This window comes from Egretta garzetta, unplaced genomic scaffold (assembly GCF_000687185.1).
Source record: "Egretta garzetta isolate BGI_Z169 unplaced genomic scaffold, ASM68718v1 scaffold214, whole genome shotgun sequence".
Classification (NCBI taxonomy): Eukaryota; Metazoa; Chordata; class Aves; order Pelecaniformes; family Ardeidae; genus Egretta; species Egretta garzetta.
This window is the reverse complement of record NW_009259491.1, coordinates 86409-107656: the sequence shown is the minus strand read 5'-3', so window position 1 is coordinate 107656 and position 21248 is coordinate 86409. Positions and strand designations below refer to the sequence as shown.

The following is a 21248-nucleotide window of genomic DNA, read 5'->3' as shown; positions in this document are numbered from 1 at the left end:
CCAAGAAATATTGCAGGGTCATTCTCACACTTTTTGAAGGACTAGTATCAAGGGAAAAGGGGGCACTAGGTGTGTTGTTTTCCCTAGCTCAGGGCTATGTGTGAAGCTAATACCTTTTCTCAGTGTTTTATATTGTTCCCAGAATGCGTATTCTTGTTCTGTGTTGATATACTCCGTGGGATTTTAGTGTCAAAATTAATTGTGAGTAGAGTAATATCTGGAGTTAAAATTTATCTTTATTTGCAAGTTACTCTGATATCCTGGAACCAAATGGAAAGGATTTTATTTTAGCACTGACTTAACTGAATACATAGGACAGTTGTCTTGAATCGTGCTGAATCTTTGATGATGTCTGCTGATACCTGGGAATTATGATCTATAAAATGCCCTGTAAGATGCTTAGCAATTTCTGAGATTGTTCAGCATCTTGAATTGACTTGAATTAAGAAAAACATACTGCAAAAAATAATAAAGCCTATTATGTCCCAGTTTTAAATCAGAATCATGCAAAGCCACGTTCTAGATTTTAGTTAACCCTAACTGAAAGGTGTTTAGATTGTCTCTATTACACCGTGTCACCGTGAGCCTGGACTGTATGGTCGCTTTGCATGGAGTGGCCGCTCTGGATAGCCACATTTTTTTTATTCCTTTTGCATTTCAGAAGTGGCAACATGAGATGTATCTGAGTTGTAAGGAGACAGGAATCAGTGCGATAGAGACAGGGCATGCACTCAAGTTCCCAGGCTGCACGAACATGGGCTCTGCCTCTCTGCTGAGGGACTTGCAGTGGCACGGGTATGTGAAGGACGAGGAGAGGGTCCTCCAGCCAGGGCCTCAAGACCTCTGGATGGAGCAGCTGAAGCTGCTGCTTGGCCCAGCTGAGGACAGGGCATAAACATGTTTTCTAGCATTTCAAGCAGATGTCATAGCTGCTGTATGTTGGCTGTCTGTGAACGGGACTATCCTGTTCTCACTAGAATAACGTGGGTCTAAGAAACCTTGCTCCTCAAAAGTTTCACTGGCAGTTATATGTTCTTACAAAAAGTTTTCCTTTAAGTGAATTATAATTACCAATTAAAAAAAAAAGTCATTGAAAAGTTCCTGCTTGGCTCTACTCAAGATCCTTGTAAAACCCTAGGGTTGATTTTTTTGTTCTTTCTTTTTTCCCCTGCTTTCATTGAATGTTTCAAGTAGCTTGTGCTTTTCCCTGCTTTGTTCTCTTGCAGGACCCTAAAGCCAATACCTGATTGAAATACTGTAGGGATTTAATCAAATCTGATGGTGATTCATGCTTCTAATGGCCGAATCTGTCCTTTACTACTTTACAAACTGAGAAGGAATAAAACCTCATTTTATTGCTCGGCTGTTAAAAACTATTTGTAGAAGTTGCTAAGGTTCAAATCAAAAGCGCCCTCCCTTGAGAACTATTAGTTAATTCTAAGTGCCATGGCGTCGCTTTTTTCCTTCTCTTGCTTGAGATGTGGCCTTATATCACTACTGCTGTTCAAACATCTGAGAGTTTTCCATTCCTTTGACAAACATGAGCCAAAGTGCTTAAGGACATCTGTTTATTTTATTTCTTTAATGAGAAAACCTTCCAATTTCTTACTGGCTCAGCTGTGTTTATTTACATTTTGTTAGTCATATGTGTGGGGCACCTTGGGACGTTAAAAACCTGCAGAGGCCTATGCTGAGGGCTGCTAGCAGGCATCCTGGTCAGAAAGGCAGAATAAGCCCTTCCTAAGGAAAACATAGTCCTTGGAACTCCATAAAATAGATTTTCAAAACAAATAGAGCCTAATTCACTCAGTAGATCATGGATTAAGTCAAGATGAATACAATTTGGAAAGGATTTTCTGAGGAAGTTGGAGATTTTTTTACCCACTGGAGGCTAAACCTTGTATTTAATGCCTTTTTAAGTTAAATTAAAAAAGCATTCAATCACTGCAGGTAATAAAAAAGTCTGTTACTTTAGACATGCTGCTATATCAATTATTAGTTCATTATTGGAGAGAAGGGAGTAAATAATTCCAGCCATTTGATTATTTCAAATGTGTATTTCGGGAGCAAACATCTGTGTTTATCATCTGTACTGGTTGATGAGAAGCAGCAGCACAAACAGCAAAACCAGATCTCCAGCAGCTTAGGTGGTGGGCATGGGAGATGCTCTGAGCTCTCGTGTAGATGTAACCTCTTGTACTAGAGCTTAGGTGAGCAGAGGGTTTTCTAAGCAACGTGCGCGTGTGGCATTTGGGAGTATTAAGGGATTATTTTTGACGTAAAATATGCATCAGCAACAATGCTGGATTGTCAAGCATGAATAAAGGGAATCTGCTTTCCAGTGTCACCAAATAGTGACTTGACTTTAAGAGAAAAATAGTTTAAAAAAACCAAAGGGATGTAACCTGTGTTGGGAAGTTGCATGTGCAGAATACGCAGCTGTGCTGAGGATCACACACTGCGATGTCTTTCCACCAGGCTTTCCAGGAGTTGTGTATTTTTCACAGAGCTATCAAGGGCTTACATACAGAAATAACACTGTTTTTCCCGGGTTGAGGGGAAGGGAAGGAGGACGTATTTGGTTTAAATTCCACTCCTTCCTTTGACATTTATGCCCTGTGTAGTAAAAAGGAATTATTTGTAGATTTTTGGTCATGAATCTTTTGTATTACTAAATAAAAATTATTTCCATTTGTTCTCAAGCATCATGGCCCAGCTTCTAACCTGTATTTAAGTACAGTATTCCCACAGGACTGGAATCCATTTCAGAGCTCATGGGTTCAGATACTGGATAAATTAGTGCAGTCATTACTGCTTGTCCCTAAGCATAGTTCATTTAGAGAGGGAGGAGTACCCTTTCAACCTCCATGTGCTCTTGAATGTGATGATTTAGTGACTGACATACCCATTTGCAGATTGGAGTAATTTCGAAGGTGTAATCTCCAACCATTTCTGAACAGATACATGCCAGTAAAAAGAGAGTCCTTCAGTAAATCATAAGCAATACTTTGGAAGTACCTCTCAAGTCACAGTAAGGGTGAATATGAAAAGGTATCTGAAGAGAAGTGATTGAATGACATTTGCTCTCCATCTAGCATGGACTTTTCACAAGGTCACACTGTGATGACTGTAGATGCCATTCATTTAAATGTGGTAGATTGTCTAATAAACCTGGATATATCAATGTTTAGGTAAAACAATATGTCTTCAGTTGGGGGGAAAAAAATTTAGAGCCTGAAAAGCTGAGTGATTCTATTTGAAAAAGAACAATCCTTTTTTAAAAATTCACTTAAGTAAGTCCCTTCTGAAAATGGGTTTTAGCTACTTTGGTTGCTCAAAACAACTTTTCTCACGAATACCCACTCTCTCACTTGAAAAACTCTGAGAAGCTGGGTCAAGCTGTAGCCTGTGTCTATTAAAAAGATAAAATTGCAAGCTAAGCTACTTAAGTGTAGTAAATGAGCTAAATGTGTTTTCTTCCTCAAAAAGATGTGGACTGACTTGAACTAGAACCGATGCATACGGTTCATTTCCCGTTATTATGGGAAAGCCTTGTTCATGTCTCAAATTCTGATCAAGGTATAAAATGTTACAACCAAAGAATGATTATTCTCACAGACTCTTTTTGTTCAAACATGTGGCCCATGCATTTGTATCTTTGCTATTATTATTATTATTATTATTATTATTATTATTACTCTACAACCAAGCTGGTCCATTTTCCAGGAGTTTCCAAGTAATTAAACCCAATTAAAACTATTAAATTCTTTCTTTTGGTGACAACTTCATTATTAACAGCTAACCACAAGGAGGAGATTTAACTTAGAAAGCCCTTGATTGTATACTAATCCGTCTCTCACCTCTGGCTGACACCTGTGGCAGATAAACCCTGTAGAATAGGAGTCTGATGAATACTCTTAATTAATACTTTCTTCCTTGTAGAAAAGTAATTATTTGCTCACGGCATAAACAGGTATTTGGCAGGGATTTAAAGAGACTGATTAGTTTTAAATACTAGGGATTTATTTTGGTTTTTTTAAAGCAGGGGTGTGGGGGTGTCTGAATCTAAGATCCATGCTCAGAATGACTTTGTCCTAACATTTTGAATGTCGGGTTAATTGGCACATTGCTAAATAGAAGCAGAGACAGACAACATGCTGATTTGTTATCCATCTCAAAGGAGCCAGCTTTGCCCCTTTGCTAATGGCCTGCAAGTCTGAACAGGGTACCTGTAAGGCAGAGGCTTGGAATGGGCTTTGGAGCCAGGATTGGAGGCAAGAGTGACTTGCACTTGAGAGATTGCCAGAGATAAGTCTGCTTCTCTCTTCCTTTCAAAATTACAGTGTACAGGAGGGGAGAACTGGCTGTGGACATCCAGCCAGCTGGATTAGTAGTAGCTGCAGGTGTCAACAAATACGTGTCTTTTTAATGCATACTTTAGGGCAAGTATAAGCAGTTTATGAAAAATCAATCTCAGTGTTTCAGGAGAGCACTGGTAAGAAGGTTTTAATACAGGGCCATTTGGGAGGATGCTGATGATGCAGTTTGAAGTGTGGCTGCAATGTACATGGGCTTCTGTTCAGGTCATGCCAGTACCTTTAGTAGTGAAGATAGGGCAATTCAGGCTTCTGTGTAGGTTACCTCCTGAAAAACGGGTCTAGGGCCCTACATGGTGCATGCTGCAACATACCTGCAGCTATTTGTACCCACATTCGGTAGCTTAAAGCTAATTTGGGTATGCCTACACATTCTGCATTCCCTTTGCTTTGCTAAAATACAGACTAGTTGGAGTTTTCATGTGGAGTGAGCATACCTAACTTCCCACTTTAACCCACTGCTGTAACAGGGAAATACTTGTTCTTTGCTCACCTCCAGTTTTTGAGGAAAACGTCTTTAAGCAAAGACAGACTGAAGGCTGTTCAACAAGCTCCTTTTAGCCATCTTCTGTCATCCTGTTACTCAAAATGAGGTGACAAAATGAAAACAGAAACAGGAATTAATTTTAGACAAGGTGTTATTGGCTTGGAGGACATAGTTGAACTCAAATTCTAATTTTAAAATGCAGTTCACTTCAAATGTACAGAATTAGTTCAAGGATTAGGAGCAGTGCATGCAACTAGCCAACATAAAAGCAATATTCAGAGCAAATGCGTCAGCTCATGGCATTGGGGTATGAGAGAAAATGTTCCCCTTGGTGAATGGACACCGTTGTCTTCCTCTGCAGCGTGTTACACAGGCTTCTGTTGCCCATGTTTTCCTCTAGTAGGACTTTCTGCTGAACAGGCAGCAAAATTACCCCCAAACAAGGAGATATGGGGCTGGGGGTTGGCGGTGCCTCACCTACAGTGGAAATTATCTTGCTCACATGGCAATAGCCCATCAGTCCTTAGCTGAAAGTCACAGCTGTGACAGAAACAGCAGACGTGTCCAAGGATGTTCATTAGGGCAAACATTTTTGATATATTTTGATTTTGTATATTTTGATCCTTTGCTGTTTATGAAGGAGTAGTAGGGAATGGGGGCTTTTTACCTCCCTGTTCCCTCAAGATGTGCACTAAGCAGAAATGGGCAGCTGTGAAACTACTGCTCCTGTTTGTTAAAAGTGGGAGTGAAGGGTGTATTGAGGAGGTGGAATATTGATCTCTTTGAGAATGAATACTTCAAAATGACCACTGCTCCCCTGGTGCTTATTTGCCCCAGCCGATGGGAAGAAGCCTGTTAAAGCTGTGCGTTGGAGGGTCAGGAGTGCCTGTCATGGCCAAGCACCAGAGATTAGCACAAAAAGTAATATGTGGGCTGTTTAATTTCTACCCTGAAGGAAGCTCCAGCAATGGTGCGTGGCAGAGCTGAGGCATACAGGGGTACCCGGTGGTGCTGGAGGTTTTATTTACAAAAGGAGTTTATTGCCTGTTTTCTATCCCTGCCTCTCATTGTCCTTGTTTGTGAAAGCATGACTCGTAGATTAGCAGAGGGGTAGGACCTCACTCTTCTAAAGTTACTAAGCAAGCACTAAGGGTTGAGTTTTTAGATTAATGTTTTCACTGTAAAAAGTGGTTCCTGGAGGAGATTTGATTTCAAGCTGTCTGTGGTCCATTCTTCCTTGGGCTTCATATGCATCAGAAAACATTGCCTAGATCTGTAACCCAGGGAGCTTGTTCCAGGGCTCCAGGGTGCAGTTTTCCCATGGAATGACAGGTGAGCAGGGATCATCGGTGTGAATGCGGCAACTTTACGTTGCTCTGCTAAACTCAGATTACTCTGACATGGGTGTTAGCAGTCCACCAGGGCTTCCCCTGCAGCATGGAGATATCCTTTAGTGGTACAGGATTTCTGTGCCTAGGAAGAGCTCTCCATCAACATCTTCAGATAAATTTCATAATTCTCTTTTAAATAATTTACACACTGTACAGAGAATTTAGGCAACATGTTGATTGATACCCCTATTTCATTTTGGTGCTTTCCCATGAGTCTGATTTTCCTGTTTATTCATACTTGAACTGAAAGCTGTAGCGACTGTGTCTTTGCGGGTACAACCGCTAGCACAGTGGGGTTCAAGTCTGGGACTAGGGCTTCTAGATGCTAAAGTAATGCAAATAAATAACTGCCAGTGGAACCCTGGCCTAGTGCCTCCAGACACCTTATATCATACTGGGAGTGCTGATTTGCCTTTTAACTTTATCAGCCTCTTTAACACTTGGAAGCATGCCTTGCCGTAGAGGAAATGTCCATACTGTGAAAGCAGTGATGCCAAATCATTTCCCCAAATGACTTCCCCTCTGGGTGGTAAAGTGCATTTCTCTGTTTTATTTTCATTCCATCATATTCTCTATCTCAAGAGAAAGATTTTTTTTCCTGTCATCTACAGTTCAATTTCCATATTGTTTGGTTTAAGAGAAGGTAACTTCATACACTGTGGAAATGTTTCCTACTCCCCATTACTGATTAATACCAATAAAGCTAAAGACAAAACTTAGAGGATAAATGACAGATACCAACCAATGAGATTTCCTGAAAGAGTTTTAAAGGCTAATGATCCTTGAAATGTATAAAAATAAATTGCTTCATTAAAAACTATTTTACAAAATAATTTCTTCCTAGCAGCATATTTTCTTCAAAACAGTTCCCCCGTGTAACTACACCTGGGTAGTAAAATCTGATTCAGTGCTGCTCACACGGGGCCACAGTCAGATGCCCTGATTACGCCTGTGTCCCTGTGCCTCGTCAGGGAAGCAGGTTAGGGGTGTAAAATCAGAGACATGTTCAAGGCAAGTCTGCTGAAGTTTACTTTTTGCCCAGAGGAGAAAGTGTCCTTTCTGGGACAGCAACAAGCATGTTTAAACACGAGTGACAGAGCTTTTCTTTAGATGGGCACAATGCTTGTGAGTCACACACATGGCTGAAACCACAGCCATTCTGCTCTAATTAAAGAGAACTACACCAAGAATGTGTAATAATTAGGTTAGTGTGTAATACACCATCCATGTCAACAGCATCTGCCGCAAAGGTTGATTGAAATGTACTCATCCTCCAAACATTGAGCTCCCTGTTAGAGCTCCTCAACTAATTCATTACGGTCCTGTTATACAATAACACGACTCCACAGAAATCTGCAGAAAATTAGAGCAAAGACTACATATAAATCTGCCCTGGTTTAGCATGGCTGGTAACTTTAGTGGAGGAAAACCACCCACATAAACATAAAGATGAGAGATCCCTGGCCTAATGAAGATGAATTACAAATAAAAGCCTGTTATGGGGATGTGCTTTTTTTTTTTTCCCCCCCAAGTTATCTGTTGTTGTTTAGTTTGAACAGGCACAATGCTTTTGAGCTATGAGTGTTTATCAGATTAACCACAGATTATTTTTGCTTGTGTTTTTGAAGTTTTTCATGAATAAGAAAACATTCTGCTGGCAACCTTGTTTGCATCAGTGTGTTTCTATGCTTTTGCTGTGGGTTTAGGAGCAAGGTCAGTTGTTTGGGGGTGGAGGGGTGGTTGACTTTATGCATGAGAGACATGGAAAAGTGACTGAGGCTCGTTTAATACTGCGCTGGATGCAGCCTGTCACTTGATTGTGTTTCAGAGTAACAGGAGGCTGCATCCTGTGCCCGCTGGGCTGCTGTGAGGCTGTAGGAGCCCTGCGGCCACCATCCCCCATCCACGGGGCAGCTTGGAGGACCCCGTAGCTCTGCTGTGTGCACGCAGTCGGCTGTTAGCGTCGCCCTCCAGGCCAGAAGAAAGGGAAGCGGCCTAGCCAAAAGTGTCAGTCACTTCTGCCACGTGGGATGGTCTGTGGTGGCTTCGCTGGCCAGGCAGTCAGTCCCATCAGCTTGAGCTGATTTAAGCTTGCGCTTGCTGACTTGGTGATGGAGTGAAGTGGCAGCCCTCTCCCAGGCAGTCATGGTGTCTCGGCTCGGTTAACAAGGGACAGGGAAAGACATGACTTCTCTAAAACGAATCAACTGAACTCACTGAAGTAGAGCTGTGGGTAGTATAGTTCTGCTCCAGGGGAATATTATTAAGGTTTTGCAACTGTTGTTGGCAGGAGCAGGATCTGGATGTGAGAAAGTTCACACATGCTTAAGAACGTGTAGAAGCCGTTTTAGAGCTGCTGGCACGTGCATTTTCACATTCTCTTAATCGTTAAAAAAGTGTGTTTGGAAAATGCTGCAGGCACCCAGAGCTTCTGCAGCCTGTCCTTCCCTTTTAGGAAGCGGTTTGAGACCCTCCTGGGGAAGGGCCAAGTTAGATCCCCACCTGGCTAGGCAGGGGGCTGCTGACACAAGAAAACGGCAGCATAAGCAACCCGTCACAGTCCACGCGGACGGGAGCATCAGGTGCACGTTGTCATTTGTAACACTAGCTAGAATGACAGATGAACCCATCCAGCATTTTACTGTGCTGTGTCTTGTCTTGTTTTGTCTTTTTTTTTTTTAATCGATGTAGTTATTTGGGTGTAACTGCCATTATGGCTACAGTTCTGGCTCCACAAGCATGCTTTATACCACTGCAGAGCGTGCTCTGTCCTGAGCGGGAACAGTCATACTTGGACAAGCATTTTATCCTGCTATAATTGGGTTTGCATGGTAGGATGGGATTGTTTTAACTCTGCTGATGCTGTTAAATTTTAAGTAGGCAGCTTCAGTGGGGCTGGAAGAGCTTTGCAGTAGTGGGTCTGCTCTTGCATACACTGCCCAGGCACACGTGTGCGGCTGAGGACAGTGGATACTGTACCATGTGCTGGGCTCTGACGTGAGAACAACACGTCTGCCTTTCTGTCCTGCTCTGTGCATGGCAGCAAAGACCTAAGCTGAGTGTGCTGAGACACATGGATCGCACCCTGTAGAGAAAGAGACTGAATTTATGTTCGAGCCCCTGGGTTCTGATTTCAGATTTTGCTCACCAAGTTGGTATTTGACATTAGAAGAGAATAATGCTTTCTGTGGCTGGTTTGAAGGATGAAGTCAAGAAAGGATCACCCTCTGTGTGCTCTGCTGCTTGTAACTATCCCCTAACCATTCACTTATGACACTACTGGAAATCAGTTCTTGGTCTAACCTACTGACACAATTCTTACATAGTCTCGGGTGTTTAAAGGTTCTTGCTATATCATCTGAAGTGTGGGGGCTGTTACTGGTCAAGGCGAGCTGTAGACATCCTTCACAGAACAGAATTTGATTATCTAGGGGAGCAAAAGAAAGGATGGGAAAATCATGTTAAGATACACTTGGGAAATAAAATTACTTTAATGAACATATCTTCAGAAACAGGAATGTGTACATACTATGATTGCTCTAAGATCTCCCACCTCCCTAAAAAAAGAAAAAGAAAATCAAAGTGAATGGAAAAAAAATGATTTTCCCCTAACAGGACACTACAACATCTGTGCGGATAGGTCTTATGATGGAAGAAATGATCTTCAACCTTGCAGATACACATCTGTTCTTTAATGACCTGGAGGTATGTAGCTGCTTATTTTATTTAACATCTCTCTCTCTAATCATTTGCATCTGGTCTACAAACTTGTTTTTCTGGCCAAGAAACTTTCATTTTTGACCCCAAAGAAATGGGTCTTAGATGGCTTATTGGAAGCATACTTTACTGTGTCCCTTTGACATCTTCATTCTGTTAAGGAGCTTTTTTCTAAATACAGAGTAACAATGATGGCTTTTGGCAGTTTTACTAAATCTAATAATGAGGACATTGCTGCTGCTTCTCCTGAAATTTGCTGTTTAATAATTTTATTAAGTTAAATTAGCATAGATCCTATGGGGCAGGTAGCAATTAGCTCTGAGCCAATGCAGAGGTTTTAAAAATGGTCTCTGTTCTTGAGGAAGCTCTGTTCGCACACACGGGCAGAGCAGGAGGTCTGCTTAAGCTCAGTCACACTGCAGGATGAAACTATGGGAGTTTCAACATAAAAGACCAAAAGGAAGAATCCGTCCTGTTTGTGGCATGGTTAGAACTGACTATGCCTTATACAAAGCGAAAATCCTTTTGAATATATGGTAAAATTCAAGCAAAGTGATGTGAGCAGAATTCTGTCACCAGCTGAGAAACAGCTGTACAGTGCTGATGAAAATTTGTTTGCATTTGCAGTCAGTGGAAGTAGTCTGAGTGAGTCACATACAAAGTGAGTAAGGAGGGGCTGGTGCTGTGGGCACCTTGAAGTCAGAATACTGCTTGGAGGGAAAGAATCTGGCATCCCTGGGCAGACTTCTGTGGCCTTTCTCTTCACTTGAAATGGGAAGAATTTGTTTCTGTGCCAGATGAAATGAGAGAACTTCTGTGCCTGATGAGTTCAGCAAGAATTTCTGGTTCCTTCACTGCTTAATTGCACTGTGCTCTGCGTTGCAGAAGTTACAACCTTTCCTGCCACCTGTCTGCTTACAATCTGAGCTTTCACTTGCTGAGAATTTTCATTTCCTTTCAAAGACAAGTAGTGGGTAGCACCTGAACTGACAGATTTTTCCTCTTTCAGTTTGTTTCAAAGAGGGAATTGGTGATGAGGGTACAGAAAGTGCAAAGTGAAGAAATCCTTCCCTTAGGAAAAAAAAACAAACAGAGAGCTGCTGTTGGAGAGTCCAGAGCACTGTATAAGTAGTGATAATATTTAATACGCAACTAGCACTTTTCACCCATCAGATCTCAACATGTGGTGCAGCTCTCCATGTCCTGCACAAAGACACCCGTCAGAAACCTTCTGCCTATCTAGACTTTTGCAAGAGTATAAGTTGGCAAATAATTTTAAAACAAGTTTTCTCCTTACTTAACTTACCACTCTAAACCATGAAACAATTAGCAAATTGTCTGGCCTTCCTCAAATTCTGTACATTTATCAGTCAGTAGCAGCTTTGGCTGCTATAGAAGCAGAGTCCCTAAATCAGTTTTGTCTCCCATGGCCTCTCAAGTTGTTCTTCAACCACTACAGTAGAGCAAAGGTTTTAATTATAAAGAGTTGGTATGTTGTGGGGGTTTTTTTGTGGGTTCTAACCATTAAGAAATCAAAAGCTAAACAAGAATCCCTCAGATACAGGACACTCTCATCCAGCAGGACTATGTAACTGAGTAAGAACTAGTCCAGTGAAGAGCTAAATTTTAGCACCGTGTCTCCAAATAGAAATCAGAACCTTCTGCAAAATACCTGGACTCTATCTCCCAACACAGGAAGAGAGCCAGGTGCTACAGGACACATCTGTTCAGCAAAATATTAAGGGAGGTTGTCTCTTAAGTAGTTTGGCCTACAAAGATGGTAAAAACATTTACATTACTAGCACTATTTTTTTGCTGCATGAGAAAAGAGAAGCAATTTTTGCTGATTTCCTAGGCTATCTTATCAGCTTACCTGCTTTTACGAAAAAAATTGAGAAACACAAAGTTGGCAGCTGAATGAGTGAGCCAATATAGCGTCAATGGACTTGCCAGAGGGTGTAGAGGGACAGCATAGGCACCTACTTGCTGCTGGACCCAGATGCCTCAAAACCATGAAAAACCTTTGAAAACAAGTAGTGTTCCAGGTAACCAGAGCAGAAACAAGCAAAGAGAGAGCATTGTGAGACAATTTTATCTTGGGTCCAGAACAAAGATAAAACCGCTGAGCATTCTAAACGATGATGCGTGGCCCGGGTGGCTGGAAAGAGAAGAGCATTTTCTACTGAAAGATTTCAGTTTTCCCTTTTCACACATGCTTGATAAGTGAAACAAACCAATGTTTTTTTCAAACCAAAACCAAACCAAGGTGGTTTGGTTTTAGCTGAGCCTTTTCAATGAAAAAAAATGAGGGATGAGGAGAATTCAAGAGAAGTAAATGTTCTTTGCTAAATTTCACTTTCCAGAAAAAGCATTTTGGTTTGAAAGAATTTGCAACAACAGAGTCATCAATCTCTGTTCGTTAACCATCCTACTCCTTCATTTAGGGTGATAAATGAAAGTCAGGTTTGAGTATTCACAAAGTGATATTTAAGGATCATACATCACCAAGTGCTAGGCTTAAAAAAATGCAGTGAATGATATTCTAAGTAAAAGAAAAAAGAAATTGATAAAAAACAAGCACAGGAGCTGATTGATTTCTGGACCCACAAACATTACCATATACATTTAGCACCATCATGTGGTGTAACACTGGCCTGTACAAGACAAAATAAACTAAAACTACACGGGGCTGAAACCAGTTCTGACGGTGTTGGGGCAGGGTGAAAGAAGCTGTAACTGAGAAGGCGGTGGGATAGTTGCCCCATTCGAGACTAAAGCAAGCGTACTCCTGGTAGAAAATGCTAAACATAACAAAACATTTCTCTGGCACAAATCCATAGCCAAGTTCAGGCATTCTGGGGGGCCCAGCAGGCTGAACCAAGCAGAGCGTGGTTGGCCTCAGTCCTGACAGCGGAGGCAGGGGGAGAAGTGGACGAAATGCTGCCCATCCTCACCGGAGAGGCAGATTGGACAAGGAAATCGGTTACTACCTTGCTTTAGCATAGGGGAATGGTTTATTTTAATGGCTGCAATTTTAAGTGCTGTGCGGAACAGAAGATGCTGCCAGGGTGTAAAGCCCTTTTGAAGCATTCCCCAAAAGTGCCTGATGAGGATGGAACATTTGCCCATAGAGACAGCGAGGTTTGCACAGCCCTTACTAGCATTTGCATGATCCTCCTTAGTCTGGTGAGGATGTGATTTCACATCATAGCAAAAACATGGCTTCAAAGTTTGAGTGAGGAGCCTGAACTGGAACACACCTTTTTCCAATGAAAAAATGATTCTGAGACTGTGATAAGCCAGGGCTTTATGTGTTTTCAGGATTTACCTGGCAGGGACTCAGGCAACCATTTCCTGGATTCATTGTCTGGATGCATTTTTCCTGCTATGCTCGGGAATGGGAATTTTGGACATGTGAAAGGGTGAACCAGGAGATCCATTCAGATAACCAGCTTCAGCCTGTTCTCCTGTAGAGCTGCAGCCTAGTAGAGAGGCCAATTTCCCATTCAATTCTCCCAAAACTCAGGCTAGTTGGATAGAAGGAGGCTGATCACTGGTCTCCAGGGCAGGTAGGTGACTGGAGAAGCCTTAGACCTAGACTCCTACCAAACACTTTTGGTCTTTTTGCAGAAAGGGATTCTCTGTCAGCAAGTTAACTCTTAAGTTGTACAACTTAGAAGCTGGACTTTTTTCCAGCTGAATCAGGGCAAGGGAGGAGGTCAATGCTTTTTGAAGTTTAGTGGCATGCCTGGCCCTTAGCAAAGAATCAAGGCACCCAACCTCGACGAGGGCAGCCAGAGCGTAGCACTTCCAGGGCACGCAGCAACACAAGCATTGCCCAGTTCTGGAGGTTGTTAGCAACACAACGCAGGCAAGTAAGTCCTGTGTTTGCTGAGCCACACGTCGAAATCATACAAGCGTGGTTTTGCCACACTAATTCATCCACTCATGTAGTACTTACGTGCCTGTCAGCCACATCATTTCTGCTTGCAATTGCCACAGTACAGGCAGATTAAATCCCTACAGTCTGCAATATAGGCCATACAAGGTGTTGTGTACAAAGAATATATCAGCAAATATTCACTTGAAAGGAGGTATTCTCACTCTCTGTTCCCCTTTTGGGAAATCAGGGAGAATAGGAGCTGCCCAAGGTTACAGGTCGCAGTGAAGTTAAAATGCGAACCCTGGGCTTTCCAGGGTTGTGCTTTTTCTCCCGGATGTCTTTTGTTCACGGCGCAACAGCGGCTAAAGAACAGTACCTTCCACCCCCAGTCCCTCTGGAGATGTTATTGCCTAGCACTCTGGAAAACGGGTATTAAGGACAGGGGGACTGGCAAGGGGAAGGGGAATGAAAAAATGAGGGGATTAGTGTGTTTACAAGTTACTGCCTTTCAGAGCCATCCCTGGAGGTGGCGTGTTCTGGGAACTGTTAACTCCCCACCTAATGAGGGATGTGAGCTCAACTGATCAATGAAGCCACGAGATGTTTAAAAATATCTAACACAGCCCCGATACACAAATAAGACAACCTGTGTGTTCATCAGTTGTTGTCATATGTGCAAGTGACACACCTTGAGAGGATTCAGAGTAAGTGATGGCAGAAGGAGCTTTGCCAAGCATCCTCAGGAGCAGCTTGTGTTTCACAAGGAGGCAGCAGAGGCTTTCTCCAAGCCCGCAGTACTGTTTCAAAGCTGTGTTAGCCCAGGCTCCTTTACATGTGGGTACAAGGGTCTGGTCCCACCTGGAGGCTGGTTGTGTAGCACAGACTGACCTAAAGATATCACAGCACTAAAAACAGTTCAGTTCCCAGAGTTGTGAGGGTTGACTGAGGTCTTACACATTTGAGTTACAGGCTGTATGTGCCACACATCATATACCTCTGAGATCCCAAAGTATCATTTTAAAAAGTCAGCAGATGGGAACACTGGGATATGTCCCCATTGCAGACTTCCATTCGAACCATCTGGACCTTCTTTTCAGCAGCCCAGATATCCTGCCCTGATTCCCTGCTCACTAAGATTTCAAGGAAATTCTGGAAGAATGAAAAATTAGTCTTGTAACCAAGTAGTAAAACATGGTCCACATTCTTGCTTTAACCAGCTTCCCTGTGTTTCACCCAGTAACCCGATAGGCTCAGCCGGTGGACTATGAGGTAGCGTCTCACCAAGTGTCATGGTATTTTATTAAGTTAGAAATGTGATAGCTACTGTTGTCACACTTCAGTGTACAGAACAATTCATTCACAAATGAGAAAAACAGATCCCTCCACAAATACCTTTCCCCTGACTTAATGCCCGGCATCATACAACTGGAGTGGAGTGGGCTGCATCAATATTATCCCAGCATGGCTCACAACAGCTACTGGGAGAGGGGCTTAAAAAAATGGTGGGGATGGAGGGGGGAGAGAGGTGCCAGCAGAGATCTGCTGAATAGTGAACATAGCTGCTTGGCTGCAGTTATATACAGAAATATATACCCCAGTGACAGGTTGATAAAAGGACTGATGAGACGAGAACAAGATAAAATCCTGTATCTTTTTGAGAATTACTTAAAATAAATGCTGCAGAAAATGTCATGATTATGGACAAGAACTATCTGTGACACTTTGCCACCGATAGCAAGTTTGGTTACTTGTTTGGGGGATTTTTTTCTTTTTTTGAAAGGGGCTAGTTTAAAGTAATTCATAAAACTCATAATTGTGTAAGGAAGGTAAGAAAAAATTCTGTGGTTTACAGAATACTGAAGGGGTGAAGAATAACTGTACCCTGGTTAGCTGCAGTTGTTCTGACTTTGGAGTCCTGTTGTACCAAGTGCTTTTACCTCTGTTGAAAAATCAGCCAGAACAAAAGATAGTGTTCATCCGCTTGAAGCTTTTTGGCTTGTTCTTACCTGCAGGGGTTGTGGAGAAAGGAGATTAAAGGTGGTGGGAAAAGCTTCCTGATTTTTCTCTTTCTAATCTTAATGCTAAGAGTAGGAAAGAAACCAAAGAAATAACATTTCTCAGATTTTTGAGGCAGGGCTTCCACCATTCAAACAATGAAGAATTTTGGAAGATAAGATCTCGAGTACGTACTTCATGCAGGCCGAGCTCCAAGTATATATTCTGGTTAAATTTCCTGTGCATAGATTTCCTCATTACTGACACGCACTATTCCTTAACTCTGGCTGGGGCTGTGATAGGTGCTGCCTCCAGTGCTTCAGCCCAGCTTCCCTGCACATCAAAGGAAGCTCAGGCCCCTCAGAACAAACTGGGAAAACACCAGCAGGACAGACGTCTCTGGAATTTCTTTGGGACAGATCTTCTCCCCTTGTAATTATATGGGCATACACCTCCTATCCAAAGCAGTATTCTCAAAGGGGGAGAGGCTGCCAAATCTCTGCCTTATCATGCATACAACGTTTAAACCCCACAGCTTTCCTGGTTCAAACACAAGCCTCTCTCTCCCTCCTGTCTGCTTAGGAAGGAGTTTCATTTGCTGTATTGTTCAAGAGCTGTTGTGCCCTCAGATAACAGCAGCTCTCTCACACACACAGTGTCTATTCATATTTTCTGCAAGTGCAATGTGGTACTTGTTCCTAACAATTAACTGGCTGGACTATGCCAGACAACACCAGCAATATATAAGGTTTTTGCTTCCTTAGTGGCACCCTTGAAGTAATTTTTCATTATGTTCTTCCAAAATTTTTTTCAAAGCATTTACTTACTGCTGGTTTTTTTTTCATACGTTTCTCAGGACTGTGACCAGATCCACATAGATGATGTATCGTCGGACGATAATGGTCAAGACCTAAGGTACGGGATCTTCAGGCTGGAAGCTGCAGGTCAGGTAGTCCCCAGCTGTTTGAAAATAGCAGGGGGCTGGTCAGTGATGCAGAGTAACATTCTCAGCCATGCGCCTCTCCCCTCCCTGGCTCCATGCTGTCTGCATTTATTAAGCACACAGAAGCACAACAGTGCCCTTTCTCGCATAAATATGCCTGTGCCTGCTGTCAAGCCCTGGCTGTACTGAGCTTTGAACCATGCTGGGAAATCTGTCTAAAAGTAGGTTGGACTCCAGCCAAACTACACTAGTTTCTGATAAGATTTGGCCAGCCGGTGGGCACAAAATGCTTCAAAACCAAATTGAAAGGTTTCCTGTTGCCCAGTCTATCATGAATGGGCTTAGTAGTGAGGATTATGGACCTTGCCATGGCAGAGCCTTGTCTCTGGTAGAAACTTGTACCAAAACTGCACCAAACATTATTATCTGCATAAGTTAGATCATCATGTACCTAAAAACACAGGATTAAAGTGGCATCAGGGCTTTCTAGAAGGGGAAATTACTGTGCAGTAAATCAGGACGTGCACTGGCTGCTCCGCCAGTGAGGTGTCAGAAGCTCTATGAGCTGAACTAACTTCAAGCTGCAGCTGAGAAGGATAGGTCCGTGCCACTGAGCCTTTCTGTCCCTTCCCTTGCGCTGTTCAAGCTGAGTTTGTCCAAAACTGCTGGGTCTGTGACCTGATCCAGCCCAACTGTGCCTCATGAGCAGCAGCTGCCCTCTTCCATCGCAGCTCAGTCTGATACCTGCTCAAACCATGAAACCCATCCTGATGCTGTCATCCGGCAAACATTTTAATGTGACATGAGTGAGTACTGCCTCTTTGCGTGCCCCCACTCCCTGAAAGGAGGGAACTGATCTGGCTGAAAAGCAACTTCTTTTTTTTAAAGCTGTATTATCTTTTACCTGGAACAGTTCCCTGATGTGATTCACCTCAGTGCTTGAAGAAGCACTTGTGCTGGCACAAAGAAAGGGACATCAAAGAGGGCTGAAGACAGGAATAAATGTCTGGTGGAAGGCAGGATTGCTTCCTTCAGAGAAACTGCCTGGTTTAGGTGTTGTGTCACTTGCCCCTAATTCATTGTGGTAATTACTCTAGAGTTGCTTTGAAATATTAACTCAGTTAAAAAAAAAAACCCCACCCAAATGTTACATGTTGCAGGCTGTTAAGGCTCCTTTAGTTAATTTCTTAATTTTTTTTCTTGATCTAATGTGTGTTCAGAGCCCATTTAGCAATATAGTCACGCAGTCAGAAAGGTAGCGCCAGAATTTTCTCCTTTAGGATTTGAGTATTTCTGCAGTGACCTTAGCAGCCTGGATGAGGGGCAGGTGAGGAGTTTCAATGACCTGAGGACAGTCAGATGTTTTATAGTCCAGAGAACCTCAGAACTGGCAGGGAGTGCTAAGTAACCAGCATTCTGTTTACAGTAAGAACATTTTTTTAAACCTGTGCTAGTAACCACGCTAGAGATGAACTCCAGCTCTGTACAGTGTGTCCTGTGTGTATCTCTGCTGCCACTTGTCTCCACATTTCTTTTCAATTGTTTCCACTCCCTGCTGGCACTGCACAGACTGTAATCATACTGACCTCTCCCCTTCCCTCCTCCCTTTCCCAGCACATACAACTTCTCTGCAGATGGCTTTCACAGTTCAACCGCCAGTGCAAATCTGTGTCTGGGCTCAGGAGTGCATGGGGGAGTTGACTGGATGAGGAAATTAGCATTCCGCTACCGTCGGGTGAAAGAGATGTACAACACCTACAAAAACAATGTAGGAGGTAAGTGTCTATGGCCAGGCGGCAAGCGTGCCTTTTATCTTCCCAAATACTCCTGACGCTGCTAGAGACATGCTATGGAAGGGGTGTAGGGAGCATCATGATAAGAACACTTCACACTGACCTGAGCAAGTGTTTCAGCAGTCATCCATAAATAAGGTTCTGCACAGGATTTGCAGGAGGTATGCTAAAATACCTGGCTTAGTGGTTGGAGGAGTCAAGTCTGAGTGTGGGGCTGCATTTCATAATCTCTTTGGCAGGAAAGCAACCTTCTCCAATTTTCAAAAATGCTTAGTAAGCAAGCAATCAGTTCAAAACTAAATATGCTTTTTTTCCCCACAGAACACATGTCTGATCTCCATCTGAAGGCATTCTTGTATCATAACAGCTTGTTCTTAACTCCCCCAAAACAATACCACCAGATACTAAGATGCCCTGGGTTCCTTCATCTCAGCTAGTTCCAGACAGTTCTTCCAACAGGCTGCTCTGCTCCTCCCTTAGAACATCAGTGCCAGGTCTCTGATTAGAAAAAGAAAGAAGCCAAACTCAGAATATCACCACAACATTATTTTTTTTTTAGTCCCTGCATGTACTGGAAATGGTGCGCAGCTTTTCAGGAGAAACAAAACCATCCTGGCTTCAAACGTCTCTTAGCTGAGGCCACTACTTGCTATACACAGCTCTTTCATCCTCTTGCTCACTTCCCACACGAGCTTTATGCTAACTCCAAGAATGGTGTTTTGACAAGGTCCCACAGTGTGCAGGTGGCTGATGCCATTGCAGCGGAGGGGAAGGAAGCTGAGCTGCGGTGGCACAGGAGCATGCTGCAGACGGGCCTCATGCTCCTGAAGGCAGAGCCTTGGAGTGACACGGCAGTGGGCAACAGGAACGGGTTGGAACCAGGGCCAAGGGAAGGGCACCGAGAGAGAGGGTTCAGAACACAGGCAGGAGCCCTTGCAAGGAGCCATGCAACTCCCTTGCTGTGCTTCCGCAAAGATGCTTTCCCTGCTTACAGGTTTAATAGGAGCTCCGAAGAGGGAAACCTGGCTGCAGTTAAGAGCAGAACTTGAAGCGCTGACTGATCTCTGGCTCACACATGCTCTGAAGGCGCTGAATTTGATACATTCCCGGTAAGAACAGCTTAAAGAATTGCCTACAGGCTTGATCCAGGATCTCCTTTGCTTCCCTTTCTCCCCCCCCGCGCCAAACAAATTGAGAGACACTTATAGGACTTTGCTGGCCAAACCTGTGGGAGGCCAGTCTGCACATGCTTGCCAGACTTGAATTATCAAGGATTGGGGTGAGCTTCAGATGATGAGCTGAGCAAAAGAAGAAACAATACCTTTTTCTTGCCTTTCCTTGGCTACCTCATTTGTGGCACACTTTTCATGTGAGCAGATCTACAAAGGGCCCTTCTATCCCTGAACATGTCCACTCAAAGAACCCAGCACGGACCTTACTACGTGACGTTTAAATTCCCGCAAAATAGATCCTGGCATGCCTGCAGTAAGGCTGCATCACTGCTGCTAGTTTGTTTTATGTTTTTTTCATTCTACTAAGTTGATAAAAAGACATTACCAGTCCTCTGGTATCTGTATCTGCCGCTAGCTGCATAATCTCCCAATTGGCTTGGGAACTTCCAGTCACAAGAAGGGTTTGCTTCCTGCCATCTTTCAGTCTAGAGTAAGAGAGAAACACAGATTGCCACTTCTTTGAATTTTTATTTTCTAGGCCTAACTGTGTGAATGTGTTGGTCACCACAACTCAGCTTATACCAGCTCTTGCTAAAGTGCTTCTCTATGGACTGGGCACTGTCTTCCCCATTGAAAACATTTACAGTGCAACAAAAACAGGTAAGAGCAAACTAATTTAGGCCTCACTGAAGATAAATTGAAGTTTTGTCCCAAAGTCAGGCACGTCCATTCAACCTGATTGCAACAAGCAATGTATGAGCTTAATTTTTAGCTCCATGTTTGCACATCTCTCATTCACATCCTGACTGCCCACACTTAAGCTAGTACAGGCTGGAAAAAAAAAACAAAAAAAAGAAGAAAAAAAAAAAATCAGAGTCTTCCCAAGTGTCTCCATGGGGGAGTGAGCCTGGAAAATACCCACTCTGTGGAGCATCTATTACATGTGGGATGTTCAGCTGCACCCAGCTAGGAGGAACACAGTCTGGCTGGGCCTGTTACATACAGAAGCACTGTTTGGATCCTCTTGTTCTTGCAGAGGGGTAAAGTCTGCTGAAAGAGCTTTATAAAGCTGTGTGAGTAATAGATACTGGTAGGGTTGGCTTGGTGCTCTTTTTGTGTTCCGTTCTTTTTGGTATAAGTGTTTGAACCTCTGAAGTTTGTATTTTTATGTTTTTACTGCAACCAGAATGAACAGAAGAGGGCCCTCGAAACTGAATCCATGAGTGTCACATCAGTGCCAGTCTAAGCAGTGCATCAAAGTCACAAAGCTCATGGAAAACTGGCAGCTCTTGGAAGTCCTTGGCTGATACAGAAAATGCTGGTAGCTGTCATGAGATGGAGAGAATCCATCTCAGATGAAGATTCAGTTAGGTTCTCATTTCAACAGAAAACAAAGAACATAGCAAGTTCAGTTAGGTCCCAACTCCACTTCCAGCCCTACCTGCTGTATGTGTCCAGATTAAAAAAATGTGTCTTCTCTTCTGTTGCTTT

The 21248-nt window shown here is 43.0% G+C and overlaps 1 protein-coding gene across 1 annotated transcript in view; it reads left to right on the top strand.

The window, feature by feature from the left end:
- Window positions 1-21248, top strand: part of EYA2 (EYA transcriptional coactivator and phosphatase 2) — a 57916-nt gene that overhangs the window by 32453 nt on the left and 4215 nt on the right. The window contains exons 9-13 of the mRNA XM_009637316.2: window positions 9870-9959; window positions 16706-16764; window positions 18407-18567; window positions 19580-19694; window positions 20296-20423. Coding sequence (XP_009635611.1) covers window positions 9870-9959; window positions 16706-16764; window positions 18407-18567; window positions 19580-19694; window positions 20296-20423 — 553 coding nt within the window. The remainder of the gene's footprint in view (window positions 1-9869; window positions 9960-16705; window positions 16765-18406; window positions 18568-19579; window positions 19695-20295; window positions 20424-21248) is intronic.